Source organism: Blennius ocellaris (assembly GCF_963422515.1).
Source record: "Blennius ocellaris genome assembly, chromosome: 6".
Lineage (NCBI taxonomy): Eukaryota > Metazoa > Chordata > Actinopteri > Blenniiformes > Blenniidae > Blennius > Blennius ocellaris.
The window spans coordinates 5,859,282-5,873,940 of NC_137655.1; the positions used below are offsets into that span (position 1 = coordinate 5,859,282).

At 40.7% G+C, this 14,659-nt stretch overlaps 1 protein-coding gene across 15 annotated transcripts in view; it reads left to right on the forward strand.

Annotated features, from left to right (window-relative positions):
* Positions 1 to 14,659, forward strand: part of tns1b (tensin 1b) — a gene marked incomplete at its 5' end in the record, with an annotated part of 183,720 nt that overhangs the window by 52,598 nt on the left and 116,463 nt on the right. For all 15 annotated transcript variants that reach the window (XM_080498037.1, XM_080498042.1, XM_080498028.1 and 12 more), the window contains one exon: positions 1,375 to 1,489. In XM_080498037.1, coding sequence (XP_080354163.1) covers positions 1,375 to 1,489 — 115 coding nt within the window. The remainder of the gene's footprint in view (positions 1 to 1,374; positions 1,490 to 14,659) is intronic.

Genomic DNA, 14,659 nt, shown 5'->3' on the forward strand with positions numbered 1-14,659 from the left:
GGATTATCACTTATTTTTAGTTTTTCAGTAACATGTGCTTTGGCGGAGGATTAAGACATCATGGCAGACAGAGTAGGGGCTTTCCCTCTGCTCGCTCAGTTCCTTCTGATAATAACAGGAGAATGGGCAGTTCAGATGGCACCGAATGAGCAGAGTCCAACAGATTCTCCTCCTGGTTTATAATTAAAGTGTTGCTTGTGCGCTGAGATTGCACAGCCTCTGCCGCTTTTCCAACACGTTGCCTCTCAGGATTGATGAGAAGGGGAAAACGGGTGTAGCCATTAGTGGTTTTAACGTCGCTGTGGTTGGCACAATGGGAATTCTGTCAGACTGGGGAACTTTTGAAATTTTCCTCAAGTGTACGATGAACATTTCTGGGCCCCCAATGTGCCAACCACATGGCCACTCTCAGCCCCTGGTCCGGCACGCACGCTCACCTAATTGAAGCCTGATGGCTGATTGCCACACTAATGGGCACTTCCTGCTTTGAAAATACATGCAGTTTTCTCTCTTTAATCTCCAAACGGAGCATGTGTACATGTAGCACAGGGAGGTATGTTTGATTACATCAAAGGCTCACGGACATGTGCACGTAGGGGGAAACATGTGCATGCAGACGTACAGACAACACATGGAAATGAAAACTTCATTCTGTTTCTGCTTGTATGCATTTTTGTTTTTTTCCCCCCTCTATATTTATACATATTTTCTCTTTAAATATGATGAAAACACACGTGCATGCTGCTCAGTATTTAATTAGCTGCTTTCTATCTCACCAGTTATCAATCTAATTCTGTCATATGGTTAATGACAGGTTCTGTTGATTGTCATCAACTCTCCCAATGCAACGTGAGACTGCTACGGTTTAGTATTTTTACGAGATAATCACTATAATCTAACGTTTAGTGAGGTTTTCCTGAACTGGGGGATCCATTAGACTATTATTATTACCGGGGAGCTCAACCTCAAAGCAAATATTAAAAAAAAAAAAAAAAAGATAGGACCAGCTGAGTAAATACACCATAAGCATGATGTCACATTCCTACATGGTGGGACGATGGAGGGAGGAACGGAAACAGAATGAAGGTGCTGCAGGAAACACTCTTCCACAACACTGACTGCTGCATGCTCTCCACTCTTGTTAAAGTTGATTAAAAAAAGGTTTATCTGGTGAGGTGGTAGTCAACAATAAGTGTCGAATGCATGTTTTAGGACTGGGTACTCTGCAGAAGGGAATATGAGTCGAGACTGTGAATGACCAAAACATTGTGCGATCGCCTTTAATAAAAAAAAAAACCAAATGACTGGCGCTCTCTGAAGACTTTAATGCTAACATTGTACGTTTGTGTGCCTCTGGTTGTTTTGTACCTGCAGCCGGAGGAGTTGGAGGCTCTTCATTCCCACACGTTCCGGGTGAAGACGTTCAAGAAAGCCAAGCACTGCAGCGTGTGCAAACAGGCCATCGTCGAGGACGGACTCGTCTGCAGAGGTCAGTCGCTAGTCCTCAAACGTCTATAGCTGCTGTTGTGGTGGTTTTCCCACACTGACTGCTTCTCTCTGGGAGAGATTTATTTGTGGCCCCTTTTTCCCGCGCTTCCTGTTTTACCAGATGACCCGAGTCCAAGAAAGACACATAAATGTGCACACTTCTCTCAAACCATGTGAATCAGATCAGCTGGACTTGTCTCGGAAGACGTACTGCAACACATATAACCAATTCCCATCGATCTGACTCGGTTGGTTTAAAATGCCTCTTACCTGGAGAAATCTGAATGCGTTTAGTTTGCCTGATTTTGTTATTCTAACCTTTTATGATCATATTTCCTGAATGTGTTTAGAATAGTTGGACAGGGAAAAGTGTGACATCTGTTTTCCATCTTTATTTCAATTTCTGATTCTGAAATTTGTTTGTACTCCATTGGATAAATGCTGAAAGCCCAGAAAGCACAGACTATGTTGTTACATCTGGCATGATGATCAAAAAAAATCTCAGCAACCTCATAAAGTGTTGGCTGTTCGCTATTTGAATACAGAAATCTCTGCTTAGTTGTCATGACAGACTCCCATGATTCATTTACTCCACAGTGTTATTTTCTGGTTGCCTTTGTGAGTTAGTCATTGTTTTATAGTTGAAAGCTTGTTGGATTTCAGATCTTATCGCATCCTGTCTTTTTTCACTATTTTAAGGCCCTGGCGATGAAGCCTACCCTGAGAAAGCTGGCTCTCAAAGTCTAGTCTGGTACGCGTCATTATTTTAAAACGGAGAATTCTTTATCCTTTTTGTCTCAAATTTTCTATATCCTGTAATTAAAAGACACAGAAGTTCTGCAGTATCTGCTGGAGAGGCAGTTTCCTTTACAACACCCATCAATGGTCTAAATGGGAGGTCAACTAAGGTCACGAGGGGTGGTCCGTGTGTCGGGGTTAAGTCAGCTAAGTGACAGTGAAAAGCAAAAGAAGCATCAGGAAGGCTGAAGGTCAACAGCTTCTCAATTTCCTAAATGGTGTTCACTGAAGGAACTCTGTGGTTGACTGACTGCGGAGTGATTAGGCGCCGTTGGATCAATAACTCCAACAGAAAATGCTTCTGGGTGTCTCACCATGTTTTTTTTTTGAGATTCCCTCACAATGGGAAACTGACGTTGTAGTATACTGTGATACATTCAAACCAATTGACCGTCATGAATCAGGCACGTTTCTTGACTAAAGCCAGGATTTAATCAGATTCTTGGATTTAAGAGATTGGTTTAGTTCAATAAATGTGACAAACATGTGATCCTTAGGGGGTTTCGCCTTTTTTTGTTTGGATGGATTCATTTTACATTTGAATCGTCAGGAGGTTGTCATTTAATCATGTTGAACTGGAACTACTGGAGCTGATACCACTTTGTTGAACCAATACAGGTCAGAGAAGCAGGAATTAGCATCGACCTAAAGAACCACACTTTCCCTGGTCTTACATTTCAACATATACCTACATTTGTGTTTCAGGATTAACATTTTAACATCTTGGACACAGGATGCCCTGATTTTTGGAAAACTTTCATAGCAGATCGATTATAAAAGAACATGGTTGTTTTTAATTCTCTACCACCATCAACAGCCCAACGATATGTCAGCTAATGATACTGCTATGGAAATTTAGCATACCAGTGTGCATATACCTTTAATTTCCGCCAAATTCTGTTGAGTCCTTTGGTGTTGATCTGCTGAAATGTAGGCTGTTCTGTCAGCTTTACTTGAGCAACAACCTGCAGCAGAAATTCTTAAAAAAAAAGTTGAGCGAATCCAAAACGCACGATCTATAAAAAAACTGTACTGAAAACGACAATGTATCAAGTGAAAGTGCATCGATTTTGTGTTTTGAGTTCACATGGCAACGTTTTGAAAACATAAATGGCAGAAACAAGGATGTAGTTTTCATATTGGGTCAGGAGTGGGTGATGTTAGTGTTTGTAATAAAACCAGACACACATGCGTGCAAACAACAATACGCCTAAAACATTAAATATGGTGAGTATACAGCCGTTCATATAGACATGTGCAGGAGAACTATTCACTCCAGCTGTGGGTCGGCCAAAACCAACCCCCTGAAAGTGAACCGTAGAAACCTTTTTTTTTTTTCTCATGGGTTTTGAGTCGAAGAAGTTTACTGTGACGCATCACACACTCGCTGCAACTTCGATTGAGATATTGGTTCGAACGTGGGCTGTTTCTGGCAGAAGTTCTCGTGTCGTAAACGTTTTCCATCTGGTGCTTTAAATCAAAGCTGAGAGCTCCAAGTAGATGACTTCACTGCGCTGGGCATATCATGTTGTGGTGGAAATGTCTGCTTTCAGATAGATAACGTCCAGTGATACCAAGTGGAAATGGCTGGATGTGTGGTTTGGCACACGACGGGGGAATATTTAGCTCGCGGCTTCCCAAAACTTTTACACAGGACGGGTTGATGTAGCTATGAAAAAACAAGAGCGCTCTCTGTTCGCTGGTTTCCTTTAAAGGCCATTTGACAGGCTCCTTTGGATCAGGTTCACGCTGCAGGAGCAACAAAAAATCCCAACTATTGGTTCCATCTGCTCTTGAATAGCAGGTACTGTGTGAACCCTGGATGAACAACAGGCCAAACACCTTTAGCTGCTGGGGTGAAGCTGGGCTACGAGGTGTCCAATTGTCTTTTCTTGGGCATGTTGCATGAAAGGACTTTGCTGCTTCACAGCATTGTGTGCCTTTCTTGCATAAAGAGTGGCTTTTAAAACCAGCACCTGCATTTACTGTGCTTTAGCTTTGTGATCTCGCCGGAGAGTCCAGATGTTTCTGCCGTTGTGCTCTGGGATAAGCATGTCATTAAGTCTCCACATTTTGCTTTTACAGTCTGTGCATGAGGCAATGTTTTGGAAGAGCACGTCTCCACGTGGTGCGTTTTGTTCAGTCGGGAAGCCAAAAGAACTGAGAATGATCTAAGCTGTGGTTTGTGACTAGCCAGTCACTAACCTTTAGCTACTTGCTTGTCCAAGCCGAGTACAGAGACAAGCACTTATTAAATGCCACAAAGCCTGATTTGCTGTGAACTCTTTAGAAGAGGTATATTGGAGTTGGACCTCAGTTGAACCTTGAGTTTGAAAGAGTTCTTTCAGCACCCCAAAAGGGAAGGTTTTGATTGTGCTCCTGCGTTGTTGTTGCCACAGGAGGCTAATATGATAAACCCACCTCTGTTAAATTTAGCCGCTAACCACTAATGGGAGCAGTATAAACTTAGAACCCCAAGTGATTTACAAATGACCCTGTATTTCATTTTACATCTACGGGGTGCGTTGCGCTGAGGCGTGGATGTTTGTAGATCACTTCACGATCGTTTTTTGCTTTAAATTTTTCATGCAAGCAAAGGACTGCCTTGCTATCGCTATGATTGACAGTTCCTGCAGCCAATCAACATGCGCTTAACATCCGTACCAGTCAAAATCTTGAATGTACTCTTTTTTTCCAAACCAAAATTTTAAGAATCGATTTAAAGACTAAGTGAGACTGGATACGTGAGAATACTCGTTGATGACTCCTTTAAACTCCATATTGATGCATCCCAAGTCAGAGACATTGCTGGTGTGAGGTTATGGAGCGATGTGCATCAACAAGAGTAATGTTTATACTACAATTTGCGTTTTCAACATATTCTGTGTGTTGACTGTACGTTTGTTAGGTGGAAAAGAAAAGAAGAAAAAGTTGAAAAACTTACGATGTTTCTCATATCTTCAATTGACATTTATTTCAATGAAAGGTGTTCTTTGCAGTTTGATAAACTACTCTTGATTTATGGTTTTCAATAATCTCAGTGCTTTTCTAATGTCGGTGTCAGTGACTGTTTAGTCCCTCATTTGTTAAATTAGACATGAATACAGTTAGGAAGTAGCGCAATTTACATAATTGTTATTTGTAAATTGTGTAAAAAAAACCATGTTTTGCACTGAAATAAACAAAAAATGTTAAAATTCACTGCTTTTAGAGAGGTACAATATATATTGGGTTTCGGTATCGCTTGTAAATGATTTCACATGACTGATGCACTGAAGCCTTATTTGGGAGAAGTCTTCTCAGAAGTCCTCTGATAAAAAGTCGTACTGTATGGCACTCACAATCTGAAGCTTTACCTTTTGATCAGAAGTCCACGGATTGCAGAAGCTGCTGCTGTCTCTTAGTTTTAGCTGGACATTGCTGGGATGTGTATGTGGAAAGTCACTTAAGTGTCTTCATAAACGGAGCGAGGACGGCACCTGGGACCATCATCTCCAGAAGTGATTTATAGAACAAATAAAGCAAAGTGACACGACTGCGCCGAGCTGGAGTTTGATCTAATTTATCTCTGTGTAATTCTGCTCGACTGCGTGCATCTGGGCTTGAGGGCGTGCACGTGTTTGTGTGCGTGCACGTGTGTGTGTGTGTGTGTGTGTGTCTGTGTCACAGAGACAGATTTATGAGGACAACACAGGAGTCTCCTGTTCAGGCTGCAGACGACAGCGGATCTGTTTTTCTCCTTTGTCGTGAGAATCATTCAACTTCAATTTCGTTCAAACCAGAAGCGACTGGAAAGACAGAGCCTCGGATCAGAGTGTCAAGTGATGGAGAAGTGGAAAGAAGGGAGGTTTGGAGTATCATAAATACAGTGAAGTATTTTAGAGAGGAAAAAAAAACTTGCAGGGCTTTGAAATATATTCCTTTTTTTTTTTTTTTACTTTATTGCAATTCCACTGCAATTTTTCAATTCCACATACTGCATTGAAAACGTATCCAAAGCACATGTGTACCAACCAATTTTGGCCATTTTGAATGTGCCCCGGATACGAGAGGTGAAATAAAACTTTAAACTGTGGCCATAAGTTAGTATTTTTTTGGCCACGGGGTAATAATTGGAGACCACAAGGTGGTAATCTCTGGCCACAGAATATTAACTGGTGGCCATTAAATAGTAACTTCACAAAATAGTAACTAGTAGCCATGCATTATTAATTTGTGACCAAAATAATAATTTGTTGTCACGACATAGTAGCTTTAGTCAGAAAATAAAAACTTGATGCCACAAAATAACAATTTGAGGCCACGAAATTCTAATTTATGACCACAAAAAACAGGTTTTGACCACAAAATACAAGTTTTTGGCCACAAAATATTAATTTGAGGCCACGAAATAGCAATTTGTGACCACCAAATAGTAATTTGACACCGGAAATAAAACAATTTCATAGCCATGAAACTTTGGCATTATACAGTAATTTATTGCTATAATGGGAAATTTATAAAACAAGGTGCCACTAACTGATTATTGTTAAAATATTAGCAGAGATAGAATTACTGCAGTATCTTTCTGTTGTACATCACATCGTTTGCAGAGCTGTTGTTCCCTCCTGAGCCAAATGAGTTCACTTTACTGGAAAAGGATCTGCTGGTGCTGGGGTGCAGACTTTGTTGTTTCCATTTCATCTACTTCCTGCTGTTTCTTAGTAAAACTAATGCAGCTGATATTAAAAACTGTTTTGTTTTTTTTGTCCTCTGTTGCAGAGTAATCAGATTACCCACAGTGTGTAATAGTGTTGGGATCTCCTCACTCAGACATGCACTCCGTCCTTCCCGCTGCGCTTGTTTACCAACAGTCTGCAGTCACATGTTCCCGTAATGACAGGAGGACTCGGACTTCCTCTCTCGCTCAGCAGTTGCCAGGATACAAGGTGTTAGTTACTTTGACAATAGCATGTTGACGCAGGTCAGGACTGCAGTTTTTCCATGAAGAAAAAAGAGGGGGGAGGGGGGGGGGGGGGGGGGGGGGCTGCTTTCTGTGTGGTGGGGTATTTTTGGGAGAATCTGCCCTGAGGACAGGAACTGGCTTTCAAATTCTCTGACTGTAGTTGAGTGTGCAGACAATAGAGCGCTGTTGTAACCTTTAAAGGTAACGTGAAAAGACACTTAAAAACATCCCGAGTTTTGCTGCGATCACCGAAAATAAGTGCCACCCACTACGATTTCTTTTGTTGTCATTTTAAAGCAAATTTATATACTGCTTAAGAAAAAAAAAAAAGACTTTTAAACCCACAATTGTTTGAAGGATCTTTTCAGATCTTTTTTTTATTTATCCTGAATCATCACATCTGTGTTTTGTAGAGCAGTGTTTCCCAACCAGCGGTCCGGGTCCCTGCTGAGCTCGCACCACACATTGTTGAGACACTTTATACATTTTCATTGTCTGGAGGAGACGTGCATGTTGCTTTTAGGCTCGTGTTTGTTTGTATGTTGGTAAGAGTCAGCGTGCATGCGAGTGACTGACTTCACTGCAACCGGAGAAGTAAACTCGTTTCATCCAAGCTGGTTTAATGTGGGGTATGTCCAGACGACCACAGGACAAACATAGAGCGAAACAGAGACGGTGACACTTCAAATGCGCAGTGCTTTGGACCTCCAGAACTCCATACGGAGGCCTGCAGCACTTCACCACTGTACAGCCGGCTTCATGGATCCACAGGTCTTCAAACGCTGTGTCCAGTCCCGCTACAATAAGCAGGTGTCGTTCACCACCAGAGGAGAGAGAAGGTTATCACAGCTCTGTTCTTGACCGCTTCGCTCATGCAGCTGGAATGCAGCTAATCTCATGCACCACACGCACGCGCACACGCAAGTACTTCGTCACGCTCATGTTGTGAAAACGAATTATACCAGCGTGTAAAGATAGTTTAATGGCTCATCGAGCTCTGCAGTGAATCTTTGATTGCATCAGACCAGAAGCCAAGTTCAAATCACACGTGCACACGGGGAGACCGCACACACTTCCATTACTCAAGCAGATGTAGGATGACCAGTGGTTTTGTTCTCTCAGTCCAGCGTCATTACTCGGATCAGACTCATGTTGGAATGTTGTCACATGCAGGGAAGGTAAAACTTCTGAACTTTTCGTTTGACTGGTGCGCCCTCTGCCGGTCAGACTGAAGCTATGCACACTGCAGCAGACGCACTTTGATAAACTCAACGTGTTGGTCCAAGGCAGGTTAAATTAAAGCAACATGAATGCACTAATATCTTGATGGAATATTTCCAAAGATGAATTCAAATTGAGGAATCTGATATTTGATGCTGAACCGAAGAAGAAATGTTTCTTAATATGGTGTTCTTGCTTCTCTATGAATTATTCGTATGGCCTACTGATAATTTGGTTAGAAAAAAAACCCATCTAGCTTGTTATGTATTACTTCTTTTGTTATGCATGTAGAAAAAACAGGCAAACTAATAAAATATTTAAAGGGTTTTCTTTTTTCAAGATTTCAATACTTTGTTTCCTGCAAAATCAATAATTTTAACAATGTAAGGTAAACGCAATCATTTAGAAATAATGAAAACTCTTCTAAGCTGGTAAGATTGTGCAAATCATGATGAAAAGGTAAATGAAAAACTTAAATTAATAAAAAAAAATTGAAATACGAAAATACATTAATACATCTGGAGTGTATGATTGACTGAAATAAAGACGAACTGTCCAGAGATATGTGAATATGTGACAGGCCACGAGGTGGCAGCAGAGCTTCTTAGTTGCGATGGAGGACTTCCAAACAACTGCTGCTGTCTCTAGTTTCCAGAACTTTCTGTTTTAAAGTCAGTGCTGAATCCAAACACACACATACATAAAGAAGTTGTGTTTCGTCAGGATGAAGCAGACAGATGACACATAAAAAAAACATCTATGGGAACTCTCCTCCTCCTCATCCTCCTCCTCCTCCTCTGGGCTGAATGAAAACAACCTGGTGGGAGTCAAGTGATGAACAGCGATGACTTAGTGTCCAATTTTAATATTGTGGAATCAAAATGGAGTTCCCCAGGAGTCAACAGCTGCATTTGTTTCTAGGACATTGTTGTCGCTCAAGGTTTTGCATTGTTGTGGTCTTAATAGGAATTTCCTTATCTCTGACCTGTTTGAGCAGAAGAGCCGTTTTCAGAATTTTCTGCTCAATAAAAATTCATCTTGAGCAGAAACCATGACAATTATATGAAATTAAGGGGAAAAAACATGTTAATAAAATAATAATAATAATAATAATAATAATAATAATAATAATAATAATAATAATAATAATAATAATAATAATAATACATACAAACATTGGTTTCAATCATGAAGTGTCATTGGTACAATTTAGGTAAAATGTATTGCTGCTGTGTGCTTCCAATATTTGAGCAGTTTGACTTTAACTAGCATTTTTTTAATTTTTCCTCTTTTTTCTTCATTTTTACCTAAAACATTTTTACGAAACATTTTTTCCCTTATTTTCTCATGTTTTTTCAATTGCTTTTCATTTTTTCTTTGTTTATGTCATTTTACCTTTTAATTTTTTTTTGTTTTCTTTTGTCTTATTTTTACGCTTGAATTTTTTTCTTTAATTAGTTTCCCTGTTTTCTCGTTTCTTTCTTTCTCTGTCTGAATAAAAAGCTTTACTAAGCAAATCTATTTTATTGACTGTTTTTACTATTTTAACTTATTTAGTCGCTTTTACCCTGCAGATTAGACCAGCTGTGAAACTCAGTGAGGAATGCTAATAAAACAAACATGAAAACAAAAAGTTTATTCACAAATAATATTGTGAAAGCCTCACGGAGCGGCTGAAGAGCCGCGGGTTGCGGACCTCTGGATCAGACGTGTGTGTTGATCAGCTGGTTCGTGTCGGCACGCCGGAGTGACAGTATTCGTTACACGTGCCGGAGCTCACGTGTTGGTCATCGTGCGTTTGTGGGAATAAAATGGAAGAGAGAGTGAGAGTGAGGGTGAAGAGGAGGAGGAGGAGAGGAAGAGGAAATTGTCCGGCCCTTGCCGCCGCCCTGCGATTGTGTTGGTGGTGTTCGGGGGCCCAGCCCAGCCCTGTGGGAGTATACTGTACGCTCATACCGACGGTCCGAGGGGAAGGAAATGTCCCGGCCCTGGCCAGACCCCCCCCCCCCCCCCCCCCTCCGTCTTTCTTTACCACGGCCCCGGAGTCAGATAGCAAGATGTTCTCCTTGTTCTGACCAGCTCCCGTCCCGCCCCATGACTTTTTTTTTTTTTTTTTAAATGACTGATGTCAGCAGTCGCTCCCCTTCCTTCTCCTCTCCTTTTCCAATTGCCTTTCCTTTTCTCACTCCATCGTCCATCGCCCTTCATCCCTCTCCCCTCCCCTCCTCCCCTCCTCCCTCCTCCAGGCACATGTCTGTTCTGTTTATCCTCCACAGCTCCCTCTTCCTAACAAGGTAAAGCCAAACCCGGGCTCTCCGTGCTCCGTGCTTTCACACCCAATATGGAAGTCCCTGCCTCTTCCCACGTGGCCCCGGGAGCGTCTTGTTTTCAGCGCCGGACGTCGTCCTGATGGACGGGCGCGTGGCGTTTGTGCTTATCTAGCAGAAGTATGTTTGAATTTGATACAAGAGCGTTCCACGTGACTTGTGTCCTGGCCAGAGGTGCATTATAGTGGATTTTTAACAACTCAGCTCTGTGGATTTGTGAATTTTCTATACTGCCATCGACGGTCAAGAAACTGTTTTAACCCAAATAGTTTCTTTTAAATAGAAGAAAGGCATGAAAGCTGAATTCATCGCAGTTCAGTCAGAGTTTTGGGAGGATATTCATTGTGCAGCCCTGACGTCTATTCCAAACTCCCTTCAGCTTCTGTCTTCAGCACTTCTGTGTCTTAGCGTCTCCTGGTTGGTGTTGTTGTTGTTGTAACCTTCATTTATCACAGTTTGGCTGATTATTTATTGATTGCAAGAACGGATTTGGGATCGGAAGTTTGCAGGTTCGATCTCCACTGTGGGTCCCTGAGCATGACCCTTGACCCCAGTCAGCTCCCTGAAGCACCGTGATAGGTGGGTCAATGTGGAAAAGGAGTTTTCCCAAGGGGATTAATAAATTGTGACAAGAGAAGTTAGAAATTGGAGAAGTTTCCCATTTTGCAAAAAAAGTTTTTTGCATTTTTTTTCCAAAACTCAAAATAATACTACCCCAGACACCTGTTTACTTTTCTTCATCATCGTAGAGCCGTAAGTGTGAATTCATTTTTACTTCTCTATACTTCTTTTTGTCATAGAAATGTAGCTTAAGCATATCGTGCTGTTTCTATTGTATTTTATTCACCTAAATGTTTATTTTTTTCTTTCTTTCTTTTTATGTTTGCATGTTCGAAATAAAGATTCATTCATTCATTCATTCATCTTTTTATTTTTCTGGATGCACACAAAAAGCATAAAAACAGGAGTATTCGAAAAGTTGTCCAATCATAGCGGATGGGATTTCGGTTAAAGTGGGAGCACGTACACAAAAAAGCACATCAAAACATGCAGAAAATTCTGGAATAGTGCCGCGTGAGTTTTGTTAACGATTCAGGAAACTTGTTTCTGCAAAAATCACAAAAAAGTGGGATGGGATCTTGGTGAAAAACACTCATTTGAGGAGATACTAGTCAGCTGCAGGCACACACAAAATTTCAACTGAAAATTCATATTTATTAACGCAAACTAGTGAAATACTACTATTTTGAAGAAGTAATTGCAATTAATATTAATTTCAGTTGCTGAGATTGACAGTGTTGCGCCACCTTCAGATAAGACTGATTCTAAATCGTGTTTCTCTCAATACAGCGGGAGAAACTTGAGTTCGGTAGTACATCTTTATGTCCGATCCAAGGCTGCAGTCCTAGTTTAGAGTTTACAATCTCCTCTGTGGCTTGAAATAATAGTCCTTGTGCGAATAAAACAGTATAATGTAATGTGTTTCATTATTTTGGTCCACTCTTGGAGTGGCCCGCTGATCCCTGACCGACGATGTGGAGAAAAAGCTCCGTTCAGTATGATCCTGGGAACCGACTGTGTGTATATCCCAGTACGATTTCATGCTGCCACCCACATTCAAAGGCCTCTAATTAAGAATTCAGAGAGATTTTCATATGTCACCCCACCGGGAGCAAGTATAGTCCTGTGGGTGCTGAAATAGAAACTGGATGCAGCATGATGTAATTACACCATGGAGCTCCTCACTTTCTCTGTCCACCACTGAAACACTGTACATGTGGGGCCGCCGTCTTTCTCTGACTCTCTAACTGTATGCATGGACTTATTCCACAGTTGTTGTAAGTCAATATATCTTATCTTCTATAAGAACTGCTGGCCGTACAAAGGACAGATGATGTTAAATGGTGCTCATGTCTCTGTGCTAACCACTACTGCCCTCATTATTATTCTTATTCTTGCGTTTGTATTTTTGGTGGGGTTTTTTTACAATATTTTTTATATGTTTCTAGGGACTCGACGGTCTAGATCAGGGGTGTTAAACATAATGCAAGAGGCTCCAATCCAGCCCACCAAACCACCAAGAAAATTGTAAAAATTTTCTTGGAAAACATGTATTTTAAAAAAGAAAAAGAAAAAAACCTGAGCTGAAATGTTGTGACGTTGCTATAAAAGCTAGCAAACTAGCATTATCCTCAAAGCCAGTTTGTAAAAGCATGCATTAAGTCTTTTGGACGTTTCACTGTATTTTGCACCCGAATGTTTAATTAAAATTGGCTTTATGTTGAGATTGTAGTAATTTTCACTAGGAATTACTTGGTTTTGCGAAGATATAGACATTTTCATTACATATACTCGGTGCCATGACAAAGAAAAACTTGAAAGTTTTGATTTAAAAGTTATTATGCCACTATTTTACTGTTCCCGTCCACTCAAGATATAATTGCTCGCTGATCTGAAATGTGTTTCTCCATCCATCCTTCATTCATTTATCCAGCCTCGAGTCGACTGGTACTGGAGAAAATCCCAACTAAACTATTTAAACAACTAAATCCTCTGACACACTATTTTCTATATTTCTGTATAAGCATTCGTTAGCCTGTGTGAAGTAGTACTTAAACATCCCTCTAATAGCTTTTATGTATTTTAATTTCCTTAAAGATGAGTTTTTGTTTTTTTGTTTTTGCAGTACCTTTCCTATTTCTTATTCACTCAATATTTTTTATTATTTTTTTTTAAGTCACACAGGAGAACCTGTCTCTTTAACAAGCGAATGTTTCGGGATTATACTACGTGATTAATTTGCACCCCCCCGAGAGTGTTAAAGTAGCACGGTGCACATGTGAAGTCAGACTGGGAGGAAGTGCAGGATTCATGGAGTGCCACGCCCACAATGTCCGGACTGGCCCCCATATCAAAGACAACTAATCACAATAGATATTACAACTGCGTTGAAAAATGTGGTAGGAGACAGGAGGAATAACTCATTACATAAGGTGCAGAGAGCGTTCCAGTAAAAGCATGCAGCTCTCTCCTTTATTTGGAAAGCCTTGGGCTCAGCGGGCCGGCTTGAGTTCTGCTTCTCCGTCCCTTTGAGGCTGACTGTCAGTTTATGAGCCCCCGGTCCAGGTGCGCTCTCCTCTTGACCCTCATTTGTAGACCCTGTGGGGGTCCGCAGGGGGGCTCCAGGACAGGAGGGGAGCAGCGAGGAAACTCTATATTTAAATAACTTCAATAAACTGGGTTTATTCGATTTTCTCAAAGCTCCCTTTAAGAGTCCTTTGTTTAAATAAAGTGTAACTTTAACTCCTTTAGTAGCGTCTTAATGAATACGGAGTGGAAACTTCAACAATGAATACAGATCCTGAACATCATGAACATGATGGATATTCTCTGACTTCGTTTTTAGTTTAGGAGACATGGTGTCTTTTCTTATTAACTATATGATGGATTTGCATGTCAAAATATAAGGTGCTGTTTTATGGATCTCTGCTATTAGAACTCTGTGAAAACAGAGCAAACCTTCTAAAACTAAAGCTACGAAAACTACTAATTTAAGATAAACTTTTTTGAAAAAAACATCTGTTGCGGGTTTAATTTCTTTTCAGCTGAGTGTGTGTGTCTCATCGGCATGAACAGGGAAGTGATTTTGAAACATAGGGTGTCAGTACAAATGTTTTATTGTTACTTTTAACAAGGAGTGTGTGTGGTTTCATTAAAAAAACAAAACAAAAACAACAACAAAAACAGCATTTATTAGTGGCCCAACATGAAAACTGTATCATTTTCAGCATTTCTACCATTGCAAAACTTTTCTGAAATGAAAACACCAAAACAATACGTTTTCACATGAGGGAACATTAGCATCCCTGCTAATGTATGT